This window comes from Heliconius melpomene, chromosome 17 (assembly GCF_056956725.1).
Source record: "Heliconius melpomene rosina isolate 202511_hmr_F chromosome 17, ASM5695672v1, whole genome shotgun sequence".
In the NCBI taxonomy this organism is placed as follows: Eukaryota; Metazoa; Arthropoda; class Insecta; order Lepidoptera; family Nymphalidae; genus Heliconius; species Heliconius melpomene.
Genome location: NC_140405.1, coordinates 9,993,082 through 10,019,946, shown reverse-complemented (window position 1 = coordinate 10,019,946; position 26,865 = coordinate 9,993,082). Strand labels below are relative to the sequence as shown.

General features: G+C 30.9%; 2 protein-coding genes across 5 annotated transcripts in view; one reads left to right on the top strand and one right to left on the bottom strand.

Moving 5' to 3' along the window:
- Positions 1 to 26,865, top strand: part of LOC146530220 (proton-coupled amino acid transporter-like protein acs) — a 184,050-nt gene that overhangs the window by 47,526 nt on the left and 109,659 nt on the right. The gene's annotated exons all lie outside the window — the stretch shown is intronic.
- The window catches only part of Ets98B (DNA-binding protein Ets98B), a 36,763-nt gene that overhangs the window by 7,196 nt on the left and 2,702 nt on the right, over positions 1 to 26,865 (bottom strand). Inside the window, exons 1-3 of one of the 4 annotated variants that reach the window (XM_085200460.1) lie at positions 18,281 to 18,380; positions 9,710 to 10,475; positions 8,383 to 8,537 (exon numbers count right to left, since the gene is read on the bottom strand). In XM_085200460.1, coding sequence (XP_085056586.1) covers positions 8,383 to 8,537; positions 9,710 to 10,475; positions 18,281 to 18,319 — 960 coding nt within the window. In that variant the 5' untranslated portion in view covers positions 18,320 to 18,380. Of the gene's footprint in view, positions 1 to 8,382; positions 8,538 to 9,709; positions 10,476 to 13,677; positions 13,698 to 13,769; positions 13,916 to 18,280; positions 18,381 to 26,865 lie in introns of those variants that run through there. The other 3 variants (XM_085200462.1, XM_085200461.1, XM_085200459.1) reach the window with 3 other exon arrangements.

Below are 26,865 nucleotides of genomic sequence, written 5' to 3'. Positions count from 1 at the left end.
GAACTTTCATCGGCCTTGGAGAAAGTCTTGACGACGTGTACCATGACAAACTATTAGATCAGGAATATTTATTTATAAAATCTTATATTTAGAAAGAAAAACAAAATAATGAACCTATTGTTATACTTTAAAAAATGTTTATTATGACTTTTTGCAATAATATTATAATATTTACTGTGGACTTTATACTGATAACGTTATCTATCACTCGAGTTGTACGTGATTTCATTTACAAACGCATTTAAGTTATTTATTTGATTAAATTCCAGAATTCGCTCCAAATTTCAAATAAAATAAAGTCAAATTCAAAAAGTTACTTTTAGTTGATTTTCTTATTCCCGGACGGACCGCAGTGGCGAGTGGACGTGTCGCCTCAATATCATATTTTTTAATTATTACACGTTAAAAGAAAAGGACAGCAAGCTGAGACAAAGATAGTATCAACGTGCGTCGAAGCATTCTCGTGCATACGACTTATGGTACAAGTCACAAGCGGTTACGTACATAATTAAAACAATATGTCGAAACAACTATCCTGCATTTCGGACCCAGAAACGGCGGATTATATCGATGAAGAGGACACAAATCTCAAAACCAGAAGAATTAAACGCCGGCTAAATACACATGATTCCAAAATGAACTTCAACGATTCTCTCAAAGAAGAAATTAAGAAAATGTTGTCAGACTGGAAAATTGAACAAGATAACGTACTCACAAAATTGAGTAACAGTATAGGAGAATTAAAAACACAAACAGACAAAATGCATCTAACCAATATAGAAATAGAAAAGGCACTTGAATTTATGTCAAAGAATTATGATGATATGAAAACAAGGGTTGAAGTGTTAGAAAAAAAATCCTGTGCAAAAAATGTCATTATCCAAAAATTAGAAGAAAGAATTGAATACCTGGAAAGAAATTTAAACTCTCCGGCTATAGAAATAAGAAATGTTCCTAAAAAAGACAAAGAATCAACGGATGACTTAAAAAATATACTACAAGCTACATGCAAGGCGTTAAATATAGACTTACAGGCCTTTGAACCCAGAGAAATTTACCGCACTGAAAACAAAACCAATAACGGTCCCATTATAGTACGATTTTCACCCTCCCTTACAAAAAACAAAGTTTTAAGCGAGGTAAAAAAATATAATAAGCGTAATCCTGGAAAAAAGTTCAATGCCTCTCTTATTGGTGCTACAAATGAACTGCCTGTTTACATATCGGAACTGTTAAACCAAAAAACGAAAAAATTATTCTTCATATCTAGAAAATTTGCTAAGGAGAATGGGATCAAGTACTGCTGGACAGCAAATGGAAAAATATTTATGAGAAAGACAGATGGCATGCGGCATATCACCATTAAAATGGAAGAAGACCTAAATTTGAAATCTTTTAACAGTGAACAGTGACTAACAGGAAAACTTTTATGGTTGTTATATGTTTTTATTAGTGTTTATACTGTCAATACACTTCACACAATTACTTGTCAAATACATTACATATTTAATTCTATATATCAGACCCAATACTTACATATTATACTACATATTATAAGAAAAAATATATATATTATTCACAAACGACGAAACATATACATTCGTACATACTTATATATTATCTCAGTTAAGTTCTTAAATAACTATTTATCTTTAACAAATTACCACAATTGTACTATCACGAAAAATAATTTTAATAATATTCGTCTTTACCTTGGACCACACGTCAACTTGCGTTTACAAGATAGATTCACCGTGGTGAGTGATTTTTTTTCTTAAAAATTTCTTCCTACCTACATTATGTTTTTTTATGTTTTCTTTTGTATTGTTTTGTATTAATGCATATTTTTTATAAAACAAAGTGGATCTTACTAATAATATAATTAAAGATTTAAATAAATTAGACAAAATACCTTGTATGAGGATAAACGACCCCTTGGAACTATCGCAGAAACAAAATATTACTTTTAATAATCAGTGCTTACGTGTTATAACCATAAATATAAGAAGCGTAAACGCAAACTTTGATGCATTTATTGCTTTTTTAGCTTGCCTTGGATTAACAAACTGTGATATTTTAGTACTGACTGAATGCTGGATCAACGAAAGTAGTATTATACCTACAATACCCAACTATTTATCGTTTTCTACTAAAAAAAGTATCAATCAAAATGATGGTATAATAATATATGTCAAAGACAGTTTTCAAGTAAATTATAAAGAACCTAAATTAATCAGTGGTAGCTGCTTAACATTAGAGATTAACAAATTAGATCTTGTATTAATCTGTTCCTATAGGCCTCCGTGCTTTACTAACCCCTCTCAATACTTTGATTCAATTGATTTATTACTACGCGATCTCAAATACAAAAATATAATATTTACAGGTGATATTAATGTTAATATTATAGCGGGAACTACTTACACAAAGCATTCAGACACCTATTTAAATCTTATGGCGTCACACGGTCTTCAGCAAGGTATTGACAAACCAACCCACAAATATACGTGTATTGATCACTTTATGATTAAAACAAAATATAAATGGAATACTTTTATCTTCGATGAATTCACAGATCACTCACCTATCATGTTAGTAATAGAAAATATATTAAAATCAAAGTCTGCTGCGGCTCAAGAAACTTTAAAAATAGATTATGATAAAGCAAAAGATTCTTTAAAATTATTGAATTGGAAAGAATATTTTAAAATTACTGACCCTAATCAGGCGGCATACTTTTTAGTAAATAACCTAAAAAATATTTTAATTAAAAATACAATTAAAAAAATTACTCCTAAGAAACATCGAATTCTGAAACCCTGGATAACGACAGGAATTCTAAAATCGATACGTAAACGTAATAAAATGTATAAAAAAGTTAAAAAAGAACCTAATAATGAACAACTTAAAAGTCAGTTTATTAACTATAGAAATAAATGTAATTATATAATTAAATATCAGAAAAAACAGTATTATCAGATTAAACTAAAACTTAATTCAAATAACTCTAAGCAATTGTGGAATATACTTAAAGAAATCGGCTACAATATTAAAAATAAAAAAAACTCATTTGAACTAATCAACATTAAAGATACACCTAAAAATTCGTTGAATTACGTTAATCGCTATTTTACGTCTATTGGGCGAGATTTGGCTAGCGCAATTTATAGTCAGCCGTGTGACGATAAAAGTTTTTTATTTGAAAGAAAGCGACATATTGCCGACTCAATGTTCATGTCTCCTACTGATTGTAAGGAAGTCAAGAAAATTATATTCTCACTAAAGAAAGGATCCTCAGGTAATGATAACATTAGTGGCATAATGGTAAAAGCATTGCATGAGGTATTAATCGAGCCTATTGTTCATTTATGTAATTTATCTATGGAGTCAGGAATATTTCCTGATATATTTAAACAAGCAGTGGTCATTCCCATCTTTAAAAGTGGAGATGATTTTATTCCTTCGAACTATAGACCCATTTCATTATTATCAACGCTTTCTAAAATACTAGAAAAAATTGTACACAAAAGACTTTTGTCATTTTTAGACAAAAATCAAATACTTGCTCCCAATCAGTATGGGTTTAGACCTAATCACTCGACAGAGGACGCGGTGCTCAAGCTAACCACCACTGTAACATCTCACTTAGATAAAGGAGAAAAATGTTTAGCAGTATTCCTCGATTTAAAAAAAGCGTTTGACACCGTGCCAATTCCCAAACTTATTTCTATTTTGGATGATATTCGTGGTATAACAAAGCAGTGGTTTAATAACTACCTGAACAATCGCGTGCAGTGCGTACGAATTTTAGATCAATTCAGTGACAACCTGCCCTGTGAATACGGGGTGCCACAAGGCAGCACCCTGGGGCCGCTGTTATTTTTAATTTACATTAACCAACTATGTCAACTCAAACTAGACAAATCATCTTTGATAATGTATGCTGATGATACTGTCATTGTTTTCCACGACAGAACTTGGGATGATGTCAAAACTACTGCCGAGAATGGTTTATCTCTGATATCAACATGGCTTCAAAATCATCTTTTAACCCTCAACACTAATAAAAGTTATATTATGTGCTTTTCTAACAGTGCAGCTGGGGAAGCAATGGAGAATTTAGACATTAAAATACACTCTCACTCGTGTCGTAACCTGAAACATAAAATAAGCAGCCAATGTAACTGTGAGGGATTAAACAGAGTAAGCACTATAAAATACCTCGGCGTAACAATAGACAATCGTTTAAATTGGAAACCACATATATCTAATATGACGCAAAAAATAAGAAGATTAATAATACTCTTCAAAAGTCTAAGACAAGTCCTAGATATAAAACAGATATTACAAATATATAAGTCCCTTTGTGAATGTATTCTGACTTACTGCATAATTTCATGGGGAGGAGCTGCCAAATCTGTTATTGTTACCCGTCGTAGCTATGAATTCATAGCCCCAATATTATATAGTACGGCTGACAAAATTTTATCTATTAGAACATGCAATAAATACACCGCTAAGAGAAAAATTATAGACTGGTTAATGACACTAGATTACACAAACACTGAAGATTTGATGATGATACAAAAATAAAGCAACAAATATATATAATATAGTATTTGACACAACATATGCACACATACACACACGCACACACACACACACACACACACACACACACACACACACACACATCTAGCAAACTAAAACACACCTTTATTTTATTAATTTCTTTTTTTTTATTTCATTATTTGGCTTGCGACAATAACACCTAAGTTTATGTTCAAAACAGGGAAGTCACTAGCTTCTAAAACACAGTTTATTCTTACTTAGGAGCTAGTAACCCATAAAATGTATAGTGAATGTTGTCAATAAAAATACTTTTTATTTATTTTTTATTTTATTTATTAATTGTTGAATAATATAGTAATTATTTACGTATGTATTTTGCAAAACAATGACCCGTAATTATCGTTCAAATTAGAAATACAAGTTAAATACTTTATATAGGTACATTTCGATATTATATTAAAAACAACTTTAAAACTGATGAAGTCTGTATACAATTATATATAATTAACGTAAAATCGATAAAAAATAGCAATAAATTCACATCTCGAAAATTGATAAGCTGTAATTTACACCTACGCAATTTGTTTTTATAATTTTTATTGTTAGCTAATTTGCGAGTTTGTTTCAAAATCAGGAATCAGGTATTAATGATATCTGAATCACTAAAAAGTAAATAAAATAGTGATATATCACTAAATTACTGATTGAGAAACATAAACAAACAAAAAATGTAATTAGCAATACAGCAGCCATTTTCTTTGTAAAACCACTTATTGTTATATAACTCTAGTATTAAACTGCTAATTGATCTCATGAATTGTTTTTTGTGATAATAACTACTGAGTACTCTAATTGTTTTCCAACAATTACATAAGTACTATTAAGGGGCTGCGTAATAAGAAACGTTTATAGAAAGCACTGATTAAGATAAACGTATTTAATTATCTATCTATATATATAAAATCGAAAGGTCACTCACTCATCACGAAATCTCAGAAACTACAAGTGCTAGGAATCTCAAATTTTGCATAGGAGTTACTTATAGGACGTAGGTGCTCGCTAAGACGGGAATTTGCAATATTCGACTTTTAAGGGGATGTTTTTGGGGTTGAAAGTTTGTATGAAACTTCGTTACTACAAATGCTAGGAGTCTCAAATTTTGCATGGACGTCATTTATAGTACGTAGGTACTCATGGAGACAGAAATTAATAATAACGTAGTTCACGCAGGCGAAGCCGCGGGCGGGTCGCTAGTACTTAATATATAAAAGAGTTTATTATTGGGAAAATGAAAATGAAGAGACCGTCGGGAGTAGAACAGTATTTGACTGTAAACATAACTATGGGCTACAGCTTCGATTCTCATTCTGAGGAATAATTATATTTTAAATGGGTTTATTTCTCCGCTCTAGTTTAGGCGCGGCGTTGAGTTTCGCCAATCAATAAGGAATATCTAAAAAAGCAGCAGAAAGTAGAGTGTCTCAACATCAGCTTTTGTCTGTCTACTCTATACTGTTGGTTATACGCTCATCAAAATCGCGGAAAACAAATCGTGGAATATACTACTTACTTAAGATTAATTAGACCGAAAATCGGAGTAATTCGCACATTTCATATTACATCAGTACTATTACTTAACCCGCACTTAAAAAATTGCACTCGGGTTTTCCCGTTATTTAACCACGTGGTTGCAAGAAAGTTGCATAAATGAAACATCCAAACGGATTTCCTTGTTACCCAACCGCAACGAAAGCCGTTTTCACATAGAAGTGTTGTAATTTATATTAAGATCAATATAACAACAGTTGTGGCGCAGAGGCACAAGAGTGCGACTCGGGGCAATTAATTAATATTTTCATTTCTTTGCTCTGGCATGAATACACGACGTTGAGTTTCGCCATTCAAACGCAATTCCTGGAAAAATCAGCGGAAAGCGGAGAACCTAGGTTTCCCATTGATTACTCTGCTACATGCGAAATACAACTAGAAACTAATTTGATTATTATTATCGATATTATATACCCTTCTATTATATTATGAATAGAAATATGTTCTAAGTCACTCCTTTCTTTTTTTTCCATTATAATCATTTTTTAGATAACAAAACTTAACACCGAACTTTATGTAACCATGTAATGTGGTTTTTTCATATGTATTATAATTTATAAGTATTTATGTTTGTATATCTTGAGCGAAAGTACTGGTGACAACGCTATGCTCAATTAGGCGGAAAGTGAATCATAGCCAGGTTAGATTCTATTCCTTTTCTGTTTAGTACTATGAGTGTATTTACCTTATATATAAAAATAATTTTAGTGGCTTAGTGACCAATCACTACTATTCACATACCTATGCCGTACTTTTAGGGTGGTGTCATAAAAAAATAAAGATTTCGAAAGTTAATTTTAAATCTGCCTTCCTTTTTAGCATTAGCATCACAGTGTATCCTTCACATAGCAGTGTATGCAGAGGGAACCTATTGATTAATTCTGCATTTTTCACTTTCAGCCAAATTTTCTAACTATTAGGTGTGGAGTTGTAGAACTCAACGATTTTTTTTTTAATAAATATATTAATTCTCTCGAGTATGAATCAAACTCACAACCCTCGCGTAAACGGTCAGACGAATTTCCACTGCGCCATGTATCAGAAAACAAAATTAAACGCATTAACTGAATTTATTCAAGTATGTGAATAATCATTTGTTTACGAAAACGTGTACAATTGTATATTAGTGTTTACAAACAAACACTCTCTTATCACTGCAAATGTCAAGCTGTGCTCCCCTATCGATGCCCTTAATCACTGCAGGGTCGAGATTAACTATTTCACAGTTAAAAATAGTTTTTTTTTGATAATATTTACGAAGCAATTGAAATCTTAGTAAACGTTAATTTTATTATGAAAGAAACGAACTATCTTCTTCTAGGTTCCCTCACTCTGCCTCAAAAGAACACAAATATATATTTGTGGGTATAGGCACCTATAAAGGTGGGTATATTCAAAGATAATTTCTTCACTTTCTTACTAAATATAGTGGTCTATTGTATTATACATAAATCCATACATCATCTCGAAAGGTCAGTATGATTCAGAAGAGATATTTCTTAATACGTTTAGATTCTTTTACTCAAAATGAGTCATAATTCCTTTTATGGCATATAAATATTTATTGATTTTTTATAAAAAATACTTTTGAAATGAATACTACCTTAGAGACTGATAGTCATATATCTAGGTATTTTAAACCTTTTAGTTACCGTTATTAATAATATCTTAAGGACTTATGATTCATTAAAGAACAAATCATAAATAAATAAACGGTAAACTATAAAATATTTAGTGTTTTTTTTTCTTATACTATATATTTTAGTTAGTGAGGTCATCGTAGCGCATCGGTAGAGAGTCTGACAGTAAGTGCAACGGTTCAATATCCACTTAGGGAAAAAACAAATCTGCTTTAGTAATTGTGTCGAAAACTTTGATCTTTGTCTTCCACGTATGGCGAGTTGAGTTTTGTTAATAAAGCTAGGTAATGAAAATAATTCATTCCTCCAAATGGGAATCGAATTCGCAACCACTGTGCCGCTGCGACGGCCTTGACGTTACTTAACGGCCTCAGTTGATGTTTAAAATTTTCTTTTACTTAGTTAAATTGTGTGCACATTTTTTATGTTATTTTATAATTTTTAATCAGTCTATCTAAATATAGCTTACACTTTACACTAGAAAATGCCTATACATATATTATAAGAACAATCACAACCATAATTTTTATATTACATAGTAAAAATATGTTAAGTTATATACCTGAGGTGCCCTTTGGTTAAAATCATCTTCCGTCAAAGCAGTTAGTGCTGCGCCATCCATAGCGAAGTATTCAGCAGGTACCATTGGTAGGTTGTAATGTTGTAATGTGAACATAACCCACGATTTCACATCACTAGTGCTCCATTGCATTGGATCTATTGAAAAAAAAAATATTTATTTAAAATTTACTATGAAATAGTAAGAAGTCGATAAAAATATTTTATTTAGCTTGCTTTTAATAGCCTTACTGAAATCTAGCTGTCAATATAAGAAATGCTTGTAACCTTTTTTGACAGGCCCTGATAAAATTTTGAAATTTCTGATAAGATTTGAAAATATGCGAATACATAATGATTTGACAAAAACGATATCATCAAATTTAGCATGTAATCATTACTGTTCTTTTTTAAAAACTTTATTAGATCCTATTTCTTATCATATTTTACGTTTAATTTTAAGTTCTTAAGCTTTTATAATAGATACCTGTCACGATAAATATAATATAATAGAAAACAGTATGTTCGCACAATTAGCATTAATTGATAATATAATAATATATCCATTACAGAATAATTATTTAATATCACGTGCTTCAGACTTGGTATAAAACGATTTATAAATATTTTTTCCTCTCGCAATGAATATATCATAATATTTTTATTATCAACGAGTTTTCTTATTTTGCTACATTGGCAATGATTTCTTTTAGTTTCACACTGTATTCCACACATAGCAGGGTAGGCAGAGGGAACCTAGTGTTAAGATACTCTGTTCCCATTTAAGCACTTCCGTTTCCCGCTTTCCGCCGAATACTAGACGCATTACGTGTATGGTATGAAATGATGAAAGTTAATGAAACCAAATTAACGTTATACTTTGTCTAAACAACCAACGATTTAAAATTAAAACAAATTTGAACATTCCAACCATGTCAGTTACTATAGTAATAACAAATTAAATATTATATTTACACTAAGCGTATGACGCGCAGAGATTAACGCCAGAGACCATCAATAGACGTATTAACAAACTCTCGAGCAATGGCGTAATCAACCATTTTTATAACGTTCTTAGAAAACATTTATAATCGTTATGTGCTTAGGCAGTAGCACGATATACGAGTATACGAGTGTAGAAAAAAACTAGTTTTTTAACTGTCTTACGCTATTGGTGACGTCATTGATAATTATTCTTTCGATCATCTTCGTTACAATACAAATATAATAATAGTGCCTATATTCTCACATGTTGTAGAAGAATTTTTATTGCTTGACAGTCAGTATATGAATAGTAAATGTATGAATAATACATGCAACAAGTGACTCACCTGGTGATATACCCAACACTGTGCAGGTGCTATCGACATCTCGTTTAGACTGTTCAAACGCCATTGATAGTACACGATCGATATCTGGAGCAGCAAGGGCATTGTCATCACCTCCACTGCTTTCTTCCATCTTTACACTGCCAAGTTCCAAAGGAATAGGTCTCAAGTTAAGTCGTTTTTGGAATGAGGTATCTTCAAGAGCAGATCGCAGGAGTATATGATCTCTTGGTTCTTCAACTTCAATTTTGGGGATTTTGTAAGCTTGCTGTACGTTCTCTTGTAAAATCTGGTTTTCCTTTAGGAGTTCTTCGATATCTATATATTCCTCGTGTTGTGGGACTGGGGAAGAGTATTGATTTTGGCTGCTGTACGAGACAGAAGATCCTGATGGTGACAGTGGATATGGTGAAGCAAATCCTGGTACTGTCAATCTATTTGGCTCCTCTTTAATGAACACTGGTGAGTATTGTAGGGAGTTGTACGGTGAAGATGGTTGGAGAGCCACGGTTGGGATAGAACCTTCGTCTGACGAAGGAGATGGGGTGGGATAACCTTCAAAATCGTAGAGCTCGAGATAATTGTTATCAGGATAGGGGGGTGGTGGTTTAACATACGTTGGTGGTGAATGTAACATGGATTCTGGGGGGGATTCGGCGCCAAGGAGGCGCAGGAGATGATGCAGGTCTGCTGGTGATGCAGGCACCGCTCTCTCGCCCTGGGATGCTGATGGAGGGCTGCATCCAGAGCGGGGCACCGTCTGTGGCATCTGTTAACAAATGAAATTAAAATTAGTTTAACATATAAATTATTAGGTTAACTTTGATATTTTGCTGTAAATTCACTCCACAAACGAAAATTGAAAAAAAATAAAGTCAAATTTTGTTATGACGTAGATAATAAGAGTATGCCCATTCCCAATATTTAAGTTATAAATATAGAAATCTAAACAAAGGGTTCCTATTTTTAACAAACATTCTATTTGTAATTTAGGCAAAACACGTGTGCCAAAATTAAGAAATAAATTTTGCTAACGTTTTGCGTCAAACTTAGCCTATGACGTGGATCCAGATGTCTCAAACATTCTCTCTGCCGTTCTTACTTTGTTTATTTATCTTAGCGCCCGTATTATCTTAAATTAGAAACGAATTAGAAGGATAATTGTAGGTCAAAACGAAAATAAACCCGTGAACGAACTTAATGTTCACAAAATGAAGCTATAAATAATTAATTTTGTACTTAATTAATTAAAAAAACCTGACTTTTCTAAGTGTTAAGGAATCACTACTCACTCTCCACAACGCCAACCCCATTGTCTCCTATCCAGTGGCCAACTGAGTATTTTTCCTTTTGTCAAAGCCAAGTGGAACCGGTCAGTCCAGGTAATCATACTGCTATGCATTATTAACCAGCTATTAACAATTCATGCCATCTAACAATTCAATTTACGTGGGAATTTACTAGAAAATCTCGTTGTGCATGTCTTATCATATAAAATAATTTTAATATTCAGATTTTCCTATTAGCTAAGTGTTTCTAAATGATATTATTAGTATTGTGATGGTATGGCTATCGTGGAGTAGTGGAGAGAGTAAACGTGATGGGTGTGGGATCGATTCCTACCCGGGTATTAATTAGCGTTTCCCCGTTGAATTTCTATAATTATTTAACAATTAATTTTCATTTTACGTACACAAATAGAAATTAATTCAAAAGATATAATTAGTTATATTTAAAATGCCAGAAGATCAACCAGTTTAAATGTCAAAATTTAGAGCGGACATTTGACATTACATAAATCATTCAACACATAAACATAAAGGTTTTATCACAAATGGAATTATGTATCTAAATTGGCTGTTAGGTAAATTATATTTTAAATTATTTGCAAATAAGATAATTATAAAAAATTTTCAGTATATACTGACTGATATTGACACCTACCTATTATATTTTAAACTAACTAGAACCTGTATAAATATCAGGTAACTGATAAACAAGTCTTTTAATGATACACACAAACAGAAAAATGACTAATAACATTGCTAAAGATACTATTGACTACGCTGTACATATAGCAGAATAGTCAGAGGGAACCTAGTGTTACGACACTTTGTTCCCATTAAGACGCTTCTATACCCAACATTCTGTCTTTTATCAAATTTAAAGAAAAACTATGAATCCATTTAAGCATTTTCAAATAGGTATATTATTTTTTAATTTATTTTGTATACTCGAGAAAATAAACTTTATTTTAATAGATATTCATAATATCAATGACCTAGAATAGTTATCACAGTAATTATATAGCACCAAACGTTCCATTGTGGTCGTGTCCGAATAAAAAGTTACAAGCTCTAAATCATGGCGCCGAATATGCGGAAGCTTTTGCATTCCAATGAATTAGTAACGTTAAAAAATGTTCTAGTCACGCCGGTATTCGATTTATTAAATTTTTGCATATAATTAAGTACGTCGTAGTAACTAAGTATTAAGGAAGTCGCCAGTTTGAATTCTGCTTGAGGCATATATTTTTTACGTCCATATATGGCTTTATGAAAGAAATAAGTTGAAGTCTTAAATTAAGAAACTACAGTTTCTGACAAAAAATATTTTGAGTTCACGAGACAAAAATATTCCTATTAAAAACAACTTTCAAATGAGAGAACGGAGTGTCCAAGCACTTACCTATGCTGCTATGCAAGAAGCTTGAAGCTGTTTTTGTAACTCTCAAAATCTTTTCGTATGAAAAGGAAATAAGATTTTTTAAGCAATTTTAATATATCCTATTGCCTAAACGGAAGCAAAGGCTTGTTATTTGACGTAAGATCTATTATAGTGATCTATTTTAGTATAGATCAGACATGCGCGTGACCAGACAAAATGTAACCTTCTGCAACTATTTAGACGAGGCCTTGGGTTTTCACGAGCGAGTCTCTGAAATATTGCAAAAGCCTTTTTAACTAACAAAGTTACTATTGTTGTTATAGATTCTGTAATCTTCGTTCTTGTTAGTCATCGATTTGCATTTTCCTAATTTTTACACGTTCTTATTTTTAAATTAACTTGAACTGTATGAAAAATAAAGTATTTGAATCCTGAAATGAAGTTGGACTTTCTAACCTTTTTCCAATTATGCACTCGGGCAGAATATAACGAAAAGTGAGGAATATTCTTCAAGGCGGCGGTAACTTCAGGGCGGCCACGACTCGTCAATCGTACTGTAGCATCTTTTTTATGATATAAAAACTAATAATTACTAAGTGAAATTCATAATTTACGGTTTGCTTTATGTAAATCATTAATAAAATATTTTATTTCAATTGTTAGGCTTTTAATCCAATCGTCCATTTCAAATCGTCAATTTTTTTAAGCTTGTTCAGTACACTAAATGTCACGTGTATACGAAGTGAGTTTTTGCATAATACAGCAATAACTAACCGAGTCTCGTTACTTCTTACGAGATGTCCCAGACAGATTAACTTAAATTGCCCATTAGTTTTGGCACACCGCACTGATTTATAACCTTTGCGAAAATTATTACAATCAATATTATACTTTACTACCCGTACATAAGGCTTAAAATACGTTATTGAACCAACCTTTGGTCTTTACTCTGTTTATGGCACTTATATGTACTTTTGTTAGTATTAAGAACATGTTTCGACATCTATATATAGATGTATATAGATATAGATAAAATAAAAAAAAATAGCAGCAAAAAAAGCTGGGAATCCCGCAAAGTTGAAATACGCGAGTGTCACGGACCGTGAAGTGTGGAACGAAATCATTAATATAAGTTTTTACTATAGCGCTCGCGCTCAAAAAGTGAAAAGAGATATTAAATACCAAATCTAACCTTAGTTAGTATGACTTTGCTTCTAAATCTAACGATTAGCATCGAAATCCACTAGAAAAAACAAAAAAAATCCAAATAAACAGCCGCAAACATAACTTATTGAGCAACTCACATTAATACTCCTCGTAGAACAGTTCATATAGTGTCTTTTAGTATATATATATATCACTCATATACATACATATATAAACAAAACGCACTCACTCGTAATGTCAGGTCAATGTTGGTATGTGTCCATTTTGACTTTGAGGTTACCGGCGTTTCGGTCAAATTATGTTGTTTTTACGCCCATAGCCGCGTGTGTACAGCGAGTAGATCACAGAACCACTGAGCTCTGCGCACGCGCACGCCGCCTTTGATTCAATGGAGGTCTGCGTCACACCGGAAAATACGCCTCTAACTTAATATTGAACTTTGATAGTGATTGCATCCGAACAATATATAGCGTACGTCAGTTGAACCGAAATCGATGACGTCTTAAGTTAGAAATAATAGATGAAGTTAGATAGGAAATTAAAAAGTAATTTGTATTAAGTTTTCCAGTGACCTCAGTTTCTGATTGGTTTTTGTTCCGTGCTGGGGGTTAGGGGTTTTGAATTGTTTTTATAGCTTGCAGGCTTAACCTTTATATTATTATATATAACATTGAAATTGTTCCTATTATAGTGCTAAAGGATAGATTTGGCATGTCATGTCAAAAATTGCATAAACTGTATACTTTGAAAAATTTCGGTTCGGTTTTTGTCTATAGTTAATATTCTAATTGCCACTTTGAAATTACTTTAGTCAAAGGTAATATTTTTACTATTTTGACAGTCAGGTTAAAATAACGAAGAAACGAAACCAGAAAAAAGACTAGTCTTTCCATGGCCTACAACTAATTCAAATACAATTATAGCTACTAAGCACCTTATATATCATAATTCTAATAATTTCAATTGATTGTCACGTTCTAATTGCCATTCGTAATAAATAACCGGTATTTCCTTAATAGCCGCCTATAAAATTTAATATTATTCAAAGTATGAGACAACATGAAAATCCCATAAAGTATCCTAGAAATAAGATTTAGATTCTCTCTCTTTCTCTGAATTCTTTAAAAGACTGCTATTTTATTTTACAAAGTACTTTAAAATGGTATAGTTCAATTGTGCAATTGTTATAATTGTTCTGAACATGAATATATTTTATTGCACATAAATATTTTTTTACATATATAAGAAAACCTAGAAACCTTTTTTATTTTAGTTTCAGTGAAAGAATGACTGGAATTTCCCAACATCATTTTTTGTTCCTAGCAAGGTATCAGTCAAACAAAACAGCATAAATAATTTAAAAAAAAACACGTGACAGATAATTGATTTTTCTATTGTCATAGAACGGCACGAGCCAGATCACCTTAGTTGCTAATAATAATAATTTAAAAAAAACACACACAGACAATTCTTGTCTCTGATTGGTCGAAAACGATGACGTCAAGAGTTCACTTCATTCATAGTTTAATTATAAAACTAGTAACACACGCAGACAAACACCCACACATACTAGCAACATAATGACGTGAAGCACGTGGGAAAAACTTAGTTCATGATATAATTGTTTACGTACACAGCAACACGCTAGATATTGACGATAATATTAAATATACAAATCAAAATAGCCTTTATTGCTTATGTAATAAGGGAAAAAGTTGTTAACATGTATTTTGAACATATATTTGCATATCATTACATATTTTCTTAGAATTTTATATGTACGTAATATGAAGATGGGTTTCAAATCACCTCACGTGAGAAAAGGAAGTTTTTTTTTTATATGAAAGTTTGTCCATAAAAAAGACATCGACGAGTGCAAAATACTTTAGTCATCAAATAATTTGTCTACTAAAAAAAAACATTAACAGAGTTATTTTATTTTTAGTATCAATAAAACATATTATTTTTCCATGACTAAACTATAGCATATATTAATTATTTACTTTGGAGGACTATTAATATTTAATTAATATGTAATGATTAAACTACTAACTACTAAGACTGTTAATAATTAAATTAATGTTTATTTTCCTCCAAAATACCGTGGAGGAAATTCATGTTAAATAATCCTACAAATAATATAATAAATAAAAAAATATAAAACACCCTCGTAGCGCAACAGCACAGCGTTCTGTTTGTAAACGCGATGGCTGTGGGTTCGATTCCAACTCGGTAGGTATGAATTATTTTATTTTTCTCTTTAAATCAACAAAACAAAGCAAGGTGTTAAGTTTCTCGATACTTAATGTCTCAATAGTTGAGTGGCAATTGGGGAACAGAGTGTCTTAATAATAGGTTCCCTCTACGGGATACAGCATGAACGTTTTTTTTTTATTTAATTAAAATTTTAAAAAAGTATAGTAATATGAGATAATATTGTCAGTTGTAGTGACAAGTAGAAATATATTTACAAGAATTTGCACGAATAAGATAAGATGGATCAATTTAACGAGTGGTGTTAATAAATTAGGTCACTTATCATTGATAGATTAAATTAATTAATTAAATTTGTTTTTATAATAGATGTACATTCTGTTTATCTACATATTCTGTTACAGTTCTAGTTAAGTTTGTTCATTCAGTTTTAAGAAAAGGAAAGTTTTAAATATTTATTTATTTATTTAAATACCGCCATTGTAACGATGTTAAAATATCTGTTTATAATAGCAATTATGAAACTTTAAAATCCATTTTTATATTTGAAACATTCATGTGATGGAACTCCATATGTTTTAGATACTGAATTCCTCCACTCTCTCTCTTTTTACTCGGGGTTAACTTGGGAATGTGAGAAATACGAAATACTTTTTTGACTTTAATTAATTTACGAAAAATAATAACCCTGTTACGATCCATTAAAATATAACGTAATTACCTAAAACTCCATCATTCCGTTTAGCTTCTACAACACCACATTGGAACAAACATACACACAAACTGCCCAACACAATACCCTCCTCATATCACACAGTCGGATAAAATTCATATAAATCCCAACAAGGATATTAAAATTTTAGAATATAAGAACAAAGCAAATCAGCTCACGTAGAGAGATGAACGTTTCGTACTTTATTACTGTATCAAATTATAATTCAATGAACCTTAGTTCTTTGAAGGGTCGAGAAATGTTTTCTTATGCAACTTCTACCGCCACTGCGCGTACGCATTTTGAATCTTAATTTAGCTTTGTAGTGAATTATGTAATTGGTATTGCCTGTGACTAACACGTTTATGTCATCTAATACTTGAGTTGACACCTACGGCTAATATTTGCTATTATTTTATGTGCTATTTATTGATTATTAAATAATATGAATATATTGTTAAAGCTGCTAAGACTAAAGCTTTTTTGCCGCATAAGAGGGTATGCAAAGGGACCTAGTTTTAGGGGACTCGTTTCCGAATTACTTCTAAATTTACGCGAAAAGTTAACGTCAACTTTTTACACATTAGCGAGAAAATACAAATACTTTAATGATAATCATACCCCCAGTGGGAATCGAACCCAAAAATAACCCATTTACATTCCGACGTCTTACTAGGCGCTTCGTATTAGATGTATTGTACTACGTCGACCTTGTGTAGTGTTAGGGTACTCGATTTACGATTATTTTGAGTTAGCGATCCGCTCGCGGCTTCGCCCGCTTGTCCTACACAATAATTTATTAACATTATAATTTTAAAGACAAAATCCATACATTGAAAAGGAAAGTTTCAGCCAATTCTATAAAACATTTATTTTGTAGCAATATTTGGCATAGAATATTTTATATAGATACAACTTTTTTATTTATGAACCGATTGTAATAAAACTAACTCAAAATATTAAAGATTAAAGATTCTTGCCAAAATACAATAGTGAAAACTACATTTAAATCGGTTACGCAGTTTCTGAGTTTAGCTTGGAAAAAAACACAGAAATATAGATAAACACACAAACCAACAAACAGAAAAAAATATAGTTTTTTGTTCTATTACATTGAAAAAATGTCCCCAATTGTAGATGGGCTTATATATCTTCCATTACATGTATAGACAACGATGAATTATAATTTTATTATATGTATGGATAAATTAATTAAATTAATTAATTAAATTGTAACATTTGTAGGATAAAAAAAATCTTTAAAATTAATATTAAAAAAACAAGTACTTTTTTATCATTTAAAATATATGTTATAATGATCTTACGTATAATTGCAGTCATCTATAGATAAATTAATTATCAACAGCGCAGATAATAATTATAAAAAAAAATACTATAAAATATACAACTACCAGTTACTGTATGGTGTAAAAAACAATTCCGGTTAGAAAAGGGTTGGCAGAGAGAAAAAGTGTTAAGACATTCTGTTCTCCACTTATATACTTAGTAAATTATGTATATATTTTAATAGCTTTTAGAATTATTAATCATTTTTTTAATAAAAACGTCTTTTTTTTTCAAAAACTAATGTATTTTCCATATTATAAAACTCTTACGTTAGTCATTGACTAATAGACAACGCACATCCGAAATAATGTGGATAAAAGCACTGAAATTTAGGGCATCAAGAAAGAATTTCAAAATTTATACGGGAACGAAAACGAATGCAATTTACGTTTTTTTATATATATACAAATACATACATATACATATATATTCCTTTTTTAAAAAAAAAACAAATATAAATAACATACCGAAAATATTAATTTGGGGTAACGTCCGTAAACCTCCATTGTAAAATACAATCCTAGGCACACAAAATGTATATATATTTATATAATATATTATAGAGACGACATGCAACTACAATAGTAGAGTCACTTATATTTTTTTACTACTTATTGCAATATATATTTAAGTTTATCGACAAGTTATCTTGGGTACAAAGTGTAAACTGATAAGATAACCTCACACCGTCAAGAGACAATGTAAAGTGACGTCATATAATCGTTTTGGATTAATATTTATTTGTATATATAAAAATCTTTTATTATACTGCCATGATATCCATAATCTAGCTCTATTTTTTGTTTAATTTTGTTTAAAGCTTTATTTTTAGACTTTTATTGTTTAACTAGTGGACCCGAACGCGGCTACGTCCGCTTGAACTATACGAATATTTATTAAACATATTTATGAAATTATTTTCAGTTTTCAATAGAGAGATGCGTTAAGCAAGCTCATTTTGGGTGACGTTTTCTAACAACAAACTTTGCAAGCCGTTGCTTAGCAACGACGGTTGTTATTAACATGGCGGAATAAATTGCATGTCGAATTAATAAGTATTTTAATATATTGGTATATATCGATAATATTACAAATATGAGAAAAAAAAGTATCCTATGTTCATCCCGAGACCCTCAAGTATCTCTTTATGAGTATTTTATCACAATTAAATTAGCGGTTTGGCCCTGATTGCGTAAAAGACGGACAGACAGACAGACAGAATTACTTTCGAATTTATAATATAGGTATGGATTTTATAGTTTCTGAAATCTGAATCTTGAACTTCCAGAATATTTTCTTATTTTTCAGCATTGTAGAAATTGAACCTGTAACTACCACATTCACGCTGTATCGCTGCGCTACAAGGGCTCAATAATCTTATAATACAATACAATAATAATAATATGTAATTGAACTATTTATAACTTAAAGTGGCTGTAAAGCAGCTTCAAGCATTTGCAAAACTTTAGTCCACTGGAACCGGTCCTCAAGGCCCCTGGTTTTCCCGATGTAAGATGGCGGCTTATATACATGGAAGTATAGATCAATTTATTTTAAGCTTTATTCTATAAGGGCTTGAGTCGCATTTGGCTTGTTCTTAACACCATGTTATGTATTAACATAAAAATTACCATCTCAAAATATGCATTTTATCCTATTCTTTATATTGTCAGACATAAAAGCGGTTTTAGTTTGCAAAGGATTTTTGAAGGTTGTATACGTAGCAACAGGCTCGATTAATTGTCGAATGCATAAATTTGGTATATTTTATTTTATTTTATTAGTTTAGTATCAGATTAGGTAGAAACAGATTCGCGGCTTCGATTTAATTGTAATTATTTTAAAATCGTCTAATGAAGCAGAAATATTAGTTTCGCGAAACAAGTTTCGAGTTTTGGAGTCGAAAAAATAAAAAGTAATTTTATATTGACGACCACGACCTTTAATGAAAGTCAGACTGGATATTTCGAGGCGATTTTGTTTGTTTCTATTTTCGCGTGTAATATAAATTTTATTTTAAATTATACGTGCTTACTGAAAATTGTGTATTTTAATAAAAATTAAAATAAAACAGCTTCACGCTGTATCGAGTTCTGCCACTCAACACGCAATGCCTTCAGAATTCGGCAGAAAGTGGGGAACGGAGTCTCTTAACACTAGGTTCCCTCTGCCTTGCCAGCTTTGACGCTGCTTTAGCTATAATCTGTGGTCACTGGTAGACTCGTGAGTCTATTTTTAAAACGTATAATACTAAATATACACTATTAATCAATTTAAAAAGCTTCATTTAAAATAATTATTATATTATAAGACAAAGCAGTAATAAAGCACATAAGTTCTGCAAGGTCGTTACAAGCCTGTGACGCAAGTTCCTTTCACCACGTATAAAATATGAACGCAATGTATAATCGAGAATGTTTGTATAATAAATAAGCAATTGGTTTGTATCATTGAAAACTGATATAAATGGTTTGTCCTTAATATATCTCTTTTTATAGAAAAGACCACCATAGCGCAGTGGAATAGCGTTCGATGGTAGACGATAGTTATGGGTTTTAATATTTTACCTCCTATTATTTATCCGCGTTGATGAGACGCGACTTTAAATTCTGCCACTTTGCTAAGTTATATTTTTATTTAAAACGAAAAAACTAAAGCAAAATCGTTTTATCCGTTTGGGAGTTATGGCAATCCGATACATTTTATAGAAAAGCTAGAGGCCACCATAGCGCAGTGGAATAGCGTTCGATGGTAGATGATAGTTATGGGTTTTAATATTTTACCTCCTATTATTTATCCGCGTTGATGAGACGCGACTAAATTCTGCCACTTTGCTAAGTTATATTTTTATTTAAAACGAAAAAACTAAATCAAAATCGATTCATCCGTTTGGGAGTTAAGGCAATCCGATACATTTTATAGAAAAGCTAGAGGCCACCATAGAGCAGTGGAATAACGTTCGATGGTAGACGATGGTTATTGGTTTATTATTTTATCTTCTTTTGTTTCTCCGCGTTGATAAGACGAAACTTTAAATTCTGCCACTTTGCTAAGTTATATGTTTATTTAAAACGAAAAAACTAAATCAAAATCGATTCATCCGTTTGGGAGTTATGGCAGTCCGATACACACAGACACTTCAAAGCTATAACAATCCTCTGTTTTCGTTGGACATTAGAAATTTGTGGTAACCACTTAAAATTTTATAAGAAACATAATTATGTATATCAAATTCAATCAAATATGTAAAATGAAAACAACTTGTTTTTTAAAATGTCATCAAAATAAGTAAGTTTCCACTTTGCGCTGTTTGATATTAACATACATATGGCACACGTAACGTGTAAATTGTATGTAAATGAATTTTGTTTGTTGAAGCCCAATTCTTAGTATTTCTGTCGATAGAACCATCTAGGTAGCTTCTGTTTATTTTTTTATAATGATTTCTAATATTAAATTGCTCTCTTTATATAAAACTCTTTTGATACCAATTTAGTAAATTTATAAAGCTGATATTTGACATTTTGAAGAGTGTAATAGGATACAAAAGAATATTTTTTAGATCCTCAGAAAAAAGTTTCCATGCCTACGAGAACGGAAGAAAGGAGCACAAGAGTACCTGCGTTGTCCAGTTCCCTAATGTACCTATATTGACTTTAATCTAACTATAAATGTGATGGTCGTAGGTTCGATGATGCGGTGAATGATTAATTTAATTGTTTAAATTATGTTTGTTGCTGCGTTTCGTAAAATATATACTGACTTCTTATCTATACTTTAAATATATACTTTATATCTTTAAAAACGATTAATGCCCTAAAATTAGTTTTTAAGTTAATCACATTATTACGTATCAATAGAGTACTTAAGATATTTGAATATAAATTAATATTAACATTAATTTGACGGCGGCGATTATAAAAATATAGATAAAGCGTAAATAAATAATAAAGTGTTAAAATATTATGAAATATCACAGTTGAAAAATATCCTTTATTTTTTGCATAGTCAGAGACGGAGAAGGAAAGAGAGAAGAGAAGAGAAGAGAGTGAAATCTAGTGTGAACATCTTAATTTATTTTATTATTAACCACGGAGGTGAAGCCGTGGATAAATGGCTAGTATCATACATTTAAAATATATTTTCCTTAAACAATAAGATTTCGTAATTCTGAATAACGAAGATTTTAAATTATTAATGGATAAGGCATTTAAGAACCGTTAGGAAATTCTTTAAAGGCGTAACTGTTTTCAACGTATCTATTGAATACTTATTGAATCTGCCATACAAAAGGTATAAAATAGTGATTTGACATACATTCTTATATGTTATATATAGAATTGTATATGTGTTCAAAATAAGAAGAGAAAATTAAATACGTGTTTCTTCTTAGGAAAAAAGAGAAAGGTGGATTCTTTTATAGTTTAAAAAATATTTTTAATTCTTTTTTTAGCTTTGCACTATATCACGCTCATGACAGAGTAGGCAGATAAAATTGGGAAACATAGTGTTGACACAGTCACTCATTGTGTGTTGAGTGGTGGAACTCAACGCCGCGCTTTGCCACGTTATCAGACCTAGGAAATGAAAATATTAAATATTTTATTATCATATAACCGTACTGTTTACACTCGCCCACACCGTGCACATGTTAAAATTTATCTCCATTATATCTAATTGTGATAAGGTGCTGCAAAATTTAAATAGTTATAAATATCTAGATCAAGATATTTCTTGCATAACATTAAAAAATATTATGAAACATAAATATAAAGATTATATGGCAATGAAACATTATCAAAGATGTAGTATTACAATAGATATGTCATATATTTTTTAAGATAATATAAGTGGGTTAATTATTATTAATATAATAATTAGTAATTATTATTATTTTGTAGCAATGTGTTGTTGCTGCGGAAATTGAATAACGAAGAGTTTTAACACTAGATCCCCTCTGCTTATTATTTACTTAATTTTTTTATATATGTCATATGAAGTCGTCGTGGCGCCGGGGCTGAAGTGTACACAGTAAACGCTACGGTCGGGGATTATATTGCCACTTTAGGGAAAGAATATTTAATATTTTAATTTCCTGGCTTAGTTATTTAAAACTGATATATATTAAAAATAACTTTAAAAACTTAAATAAAACATAGTTTGACGTCATCAAATGACTCATATACGCATATTAGTCGATCGGTGGTGCCGATCACGTAACCGAAATCGTCCTCGACCCCGATTTAGACAAGTGAAAATCGCCCCATTCTCTCTGACCACTCGGTTACGCGACGCCTTTTGTCTCGAAACTAAAGGAAATTTTGTCTTTGCTTACCTTATAAGTTAGTTCTAAATTATGTTTTTTTTTTGTTTTTTTGTATTTCTCAGTTTATGTCTATTTTCTTTAATTTAAAAATGTTCTTGAATCTTTCTTGAAATTTAAATTTATATTTTAATTTATTGAAATATTGACAATTTTGACTAAATCAAGCTAGCAAGTATTTTTGTACTTTTTTATTATTTTCCACGAAATATTTTTTTTCCGTTCAGTTCTTTATTTGTGGCGTTACGAAATTCCATTTTTTTATTACGTTGTTGGAAAAATATGACAAGTGAAGTCAATTTAAAGTAATAAACCTTTTTTTAACAATTCTCTAAATAGCTTCTCGTGAAGTATAAAAGTGCAAGAATATTCTTTTTCTGTGCCTTACAGTAATTAACATTCATACTACTTATATAAGTTCTAGAGCAGATATTTTCTCATGTTTAGTTCATACCATAAAGTCTAAGAAGTTGTGTGAACTAACAATTATAATTTATATATGGATTTTACCTAATATGGGCATTTTATATTATTATTATTTTTACATTGTACAACTTGGAACTATAAAATCGATCTAGTTTTTTAATCAAACAATATCAAATGAATCATTTAACTACATATCTATTTAAAAATAACTATAACAAAATATATTAATATGTATTTTTTTCTACATAAAATACTTTACTAATAAAAGACAAGTTAAGTGACAATTAACTTTAATCGTATTTTCAAAAGGAACACATAAAAATACTCCACAAAGTTGGTAAGTATTTAAAAATGGTTAACTATCAAGTTCTTCTGCAGATGTAGTTCCTCTACATTATAACAAGCCTATGCCTAGCCAAGGGTACCTAATGTAAGACAGTCCGGTTTCCCCTTTTTTCACCGAATTTTCAACACATTGCATAATGAGTATATCCAGTTGTAGAACGCGACAGGTTAAGAGTCGATTCCCATTCGAGAAAATTAACTATTTAATATACACCACTCAACACGCAATCGTTCGCAATCCTCCAGAATTCGGTGTAAAGTGTGGAACGGAAGTATATTGTGAATGACAAAGAAGTGTCTTAACACTAGGTTCCAAGGTTCTCTCTGCCTACCCCGCTATGTGCGGGATACAGCGTGAAGCTAAAAAAAAGAATGTATTGATATCTTAAATACAAGCCCTATACTGGATCCGGTAATTGTAGCTAAATATATTTTTATATCTTGGATTATTATAACATTACTAGCGGACGCGCGCAGCTTCGCGTGCTTATTTAGGGGTGAATTCTTATAAACCACGAAACATGTGTTCAATAAAATATTTTTAAGAGTCTAAATTTCAAATTGTATAAAAATCGGTGGCGATTTAAAGATTTTTCCATACAAACATTCAACCTCTTATTTGCACCCTTAGGGGGTGAATTCTAGAAAACGATGAAACACGTGTTCAATTAAATACTTTTAAAAATCTAAATTTCAAATTTTATAAAAATCGGTGCCGATTTAATTTTTTTTCCATACAAACTTTCAACCCCTATTTCACCCATTTAGGGTTTAAATTTTTAAAAATCCCTTCTTAGTGAATGTCCAGATTCCGAAAGTAAACATCTGTCCAAATTTCACATTTCTACCATTAGCGGTTACGGCTGTGCGTGCGTCTTACCTCAGTCAGTGAGGACAAGTCCTTTTATATATATATAGATAAACAATGGGTCATTGTATTAAAAATACACCTTTTATTTTATATTTACTTCCGTAAATACAACTTCTACATTAAGAAAAACGATAATAATAATATAGTCCATCTGATATTGTACATATATAGTTAAGACTAAGAAAATAAATATACAAAATAAATACCTAATAATTTATGCATTTTTATTTTAAATCTACAACTATCTTTCAGCTAACAAAAATCTATCTATTTACATAATCACGTTACTTATTATGCAACGGTAAAGTAAAATATGTCGAATATATGAAATAGCCTGAGTTAGATTCGAATCAAAATTGCTCCAAAACGTCGTTATTTAAATTAAATATAAATATTTTTTAGCAACAAACTGTATATATTACTACACATAGCAGAGGGAACCTGGGAACCTTGTGGTAAGACACTTCGTTCACTACTTTCCGCCGAATTTTTGAGGCATTGTATGTTGAGTGGCGGAACTCAACGCCGCGGTTTGCCTCGTTACTAAAGTGAGGAAATGATATTAAGAAATATTTAATTTCTCGAAGTGGGAATTGAACCCGCAACCGTCGCGTTTACAGTTACAAGCTTTAGCCTCTGCACAACTACGGTCTTGATGTTAATTAATATCAATATAAATAATTGATATGTACATTAATATTTAAAGCTGTCGTGGCCCAGTAGGTTCCCACTCGGAGGACGTTATGGATATATTTAAATTATGTTCACTTCCTCGTTCTTGTAAGGCGCGACGTTAGGTTCCGCCCCTGTCTGAATGTCTGTAAAATGGGGGGAAAGTGAGGAATAGAATGTCTTAACACTAGGCTATGTGCCTACCGGGAAAATGTGTAAAGCATGCGTTAGTTAATAAATTATTGATTATCTATATTAAATTATTTTAAGGAGTGGTCTATCACTAGATTATATCTTTAAATTCGCATAAAAATATAAAAAAACGTGTTACCGCCTCAAATGTCAATATTGAAATGAAGTTGATATTTGACAAATAATTCTTAACGACTGCTATTTTATTTTAATCTACTAGTTATCAGTATATCTGAAATAATGGGTGTAAGAAAACATATTAGTTTGTTATTTGATAGGCAACCTTATATCCTGCACTTAAAATTGATTTTTGCTTAACAAAAATATACTATAACTACTTGAGACGGCCTTCGGGCAATGCTTCCGAGTTCTTAAGTTCATAATTAGAGTGTGCGCACACCTGCGACTCTATAATATAAAAAATTGTTTACTATATGTAAACAATTTTTTATAAATGATTTTAATATTTTTTATCGTAGTTTCGTTTTATTTCATAATTTAATCTTATTTTGTAGACAATGTGTACTGCCTCTTTTTGTTGAACTAAAAATATCCCTTTTTATTAGTCATATTGGTCATTGACTTGTTTATTTTTTAGTGGCAATGTTCAATTTGGTTCTATTTTTTATGTCAATAAACTACAGGTAGAGTTTTCTATGAAATTCAATTTTGAGCTTTTTTCCTATACTGTCTGACTCTTATGATCCCTACAAGGGAGAATGACTATATTTATATCATTTTATTAATTTAATTCTCCATTACATTAACAATACACAAAAATCCAAAAAAAGGTGTCTATTTTTTTTTGTAAAGGTGAAAAGTAAAAACCACAGGTGATCTCTTCCAGGCAATCCTTAAAAGACGAAAGGTTGCATGGAAAAGATTACACACATGAAATATTTCAAAAATTAGATGAATAATGAGGAACGGAGTTTCTTAACTCTTAGGTTCTCTCTGCCTATTCTGCATGCGACAAAAAATGTGTCGCTGCTTTTTAATTTACATAATAATGCTAAATTTTCTTAATTTTGAATATATGTGCTAATATTCTTTTATATGTTTAGTAGTTTTTATTATAACAGTTCATATAATTGATTGTATTGGCATTTCGACTTCGACCCTGTCAAAATTATTCAATTACGATTATTGTTACAATGAGCGGAAGTTATATATTTATATTTATTAAAAAAAACATAGTTATACTATTGTTAGTTTGTTTCATT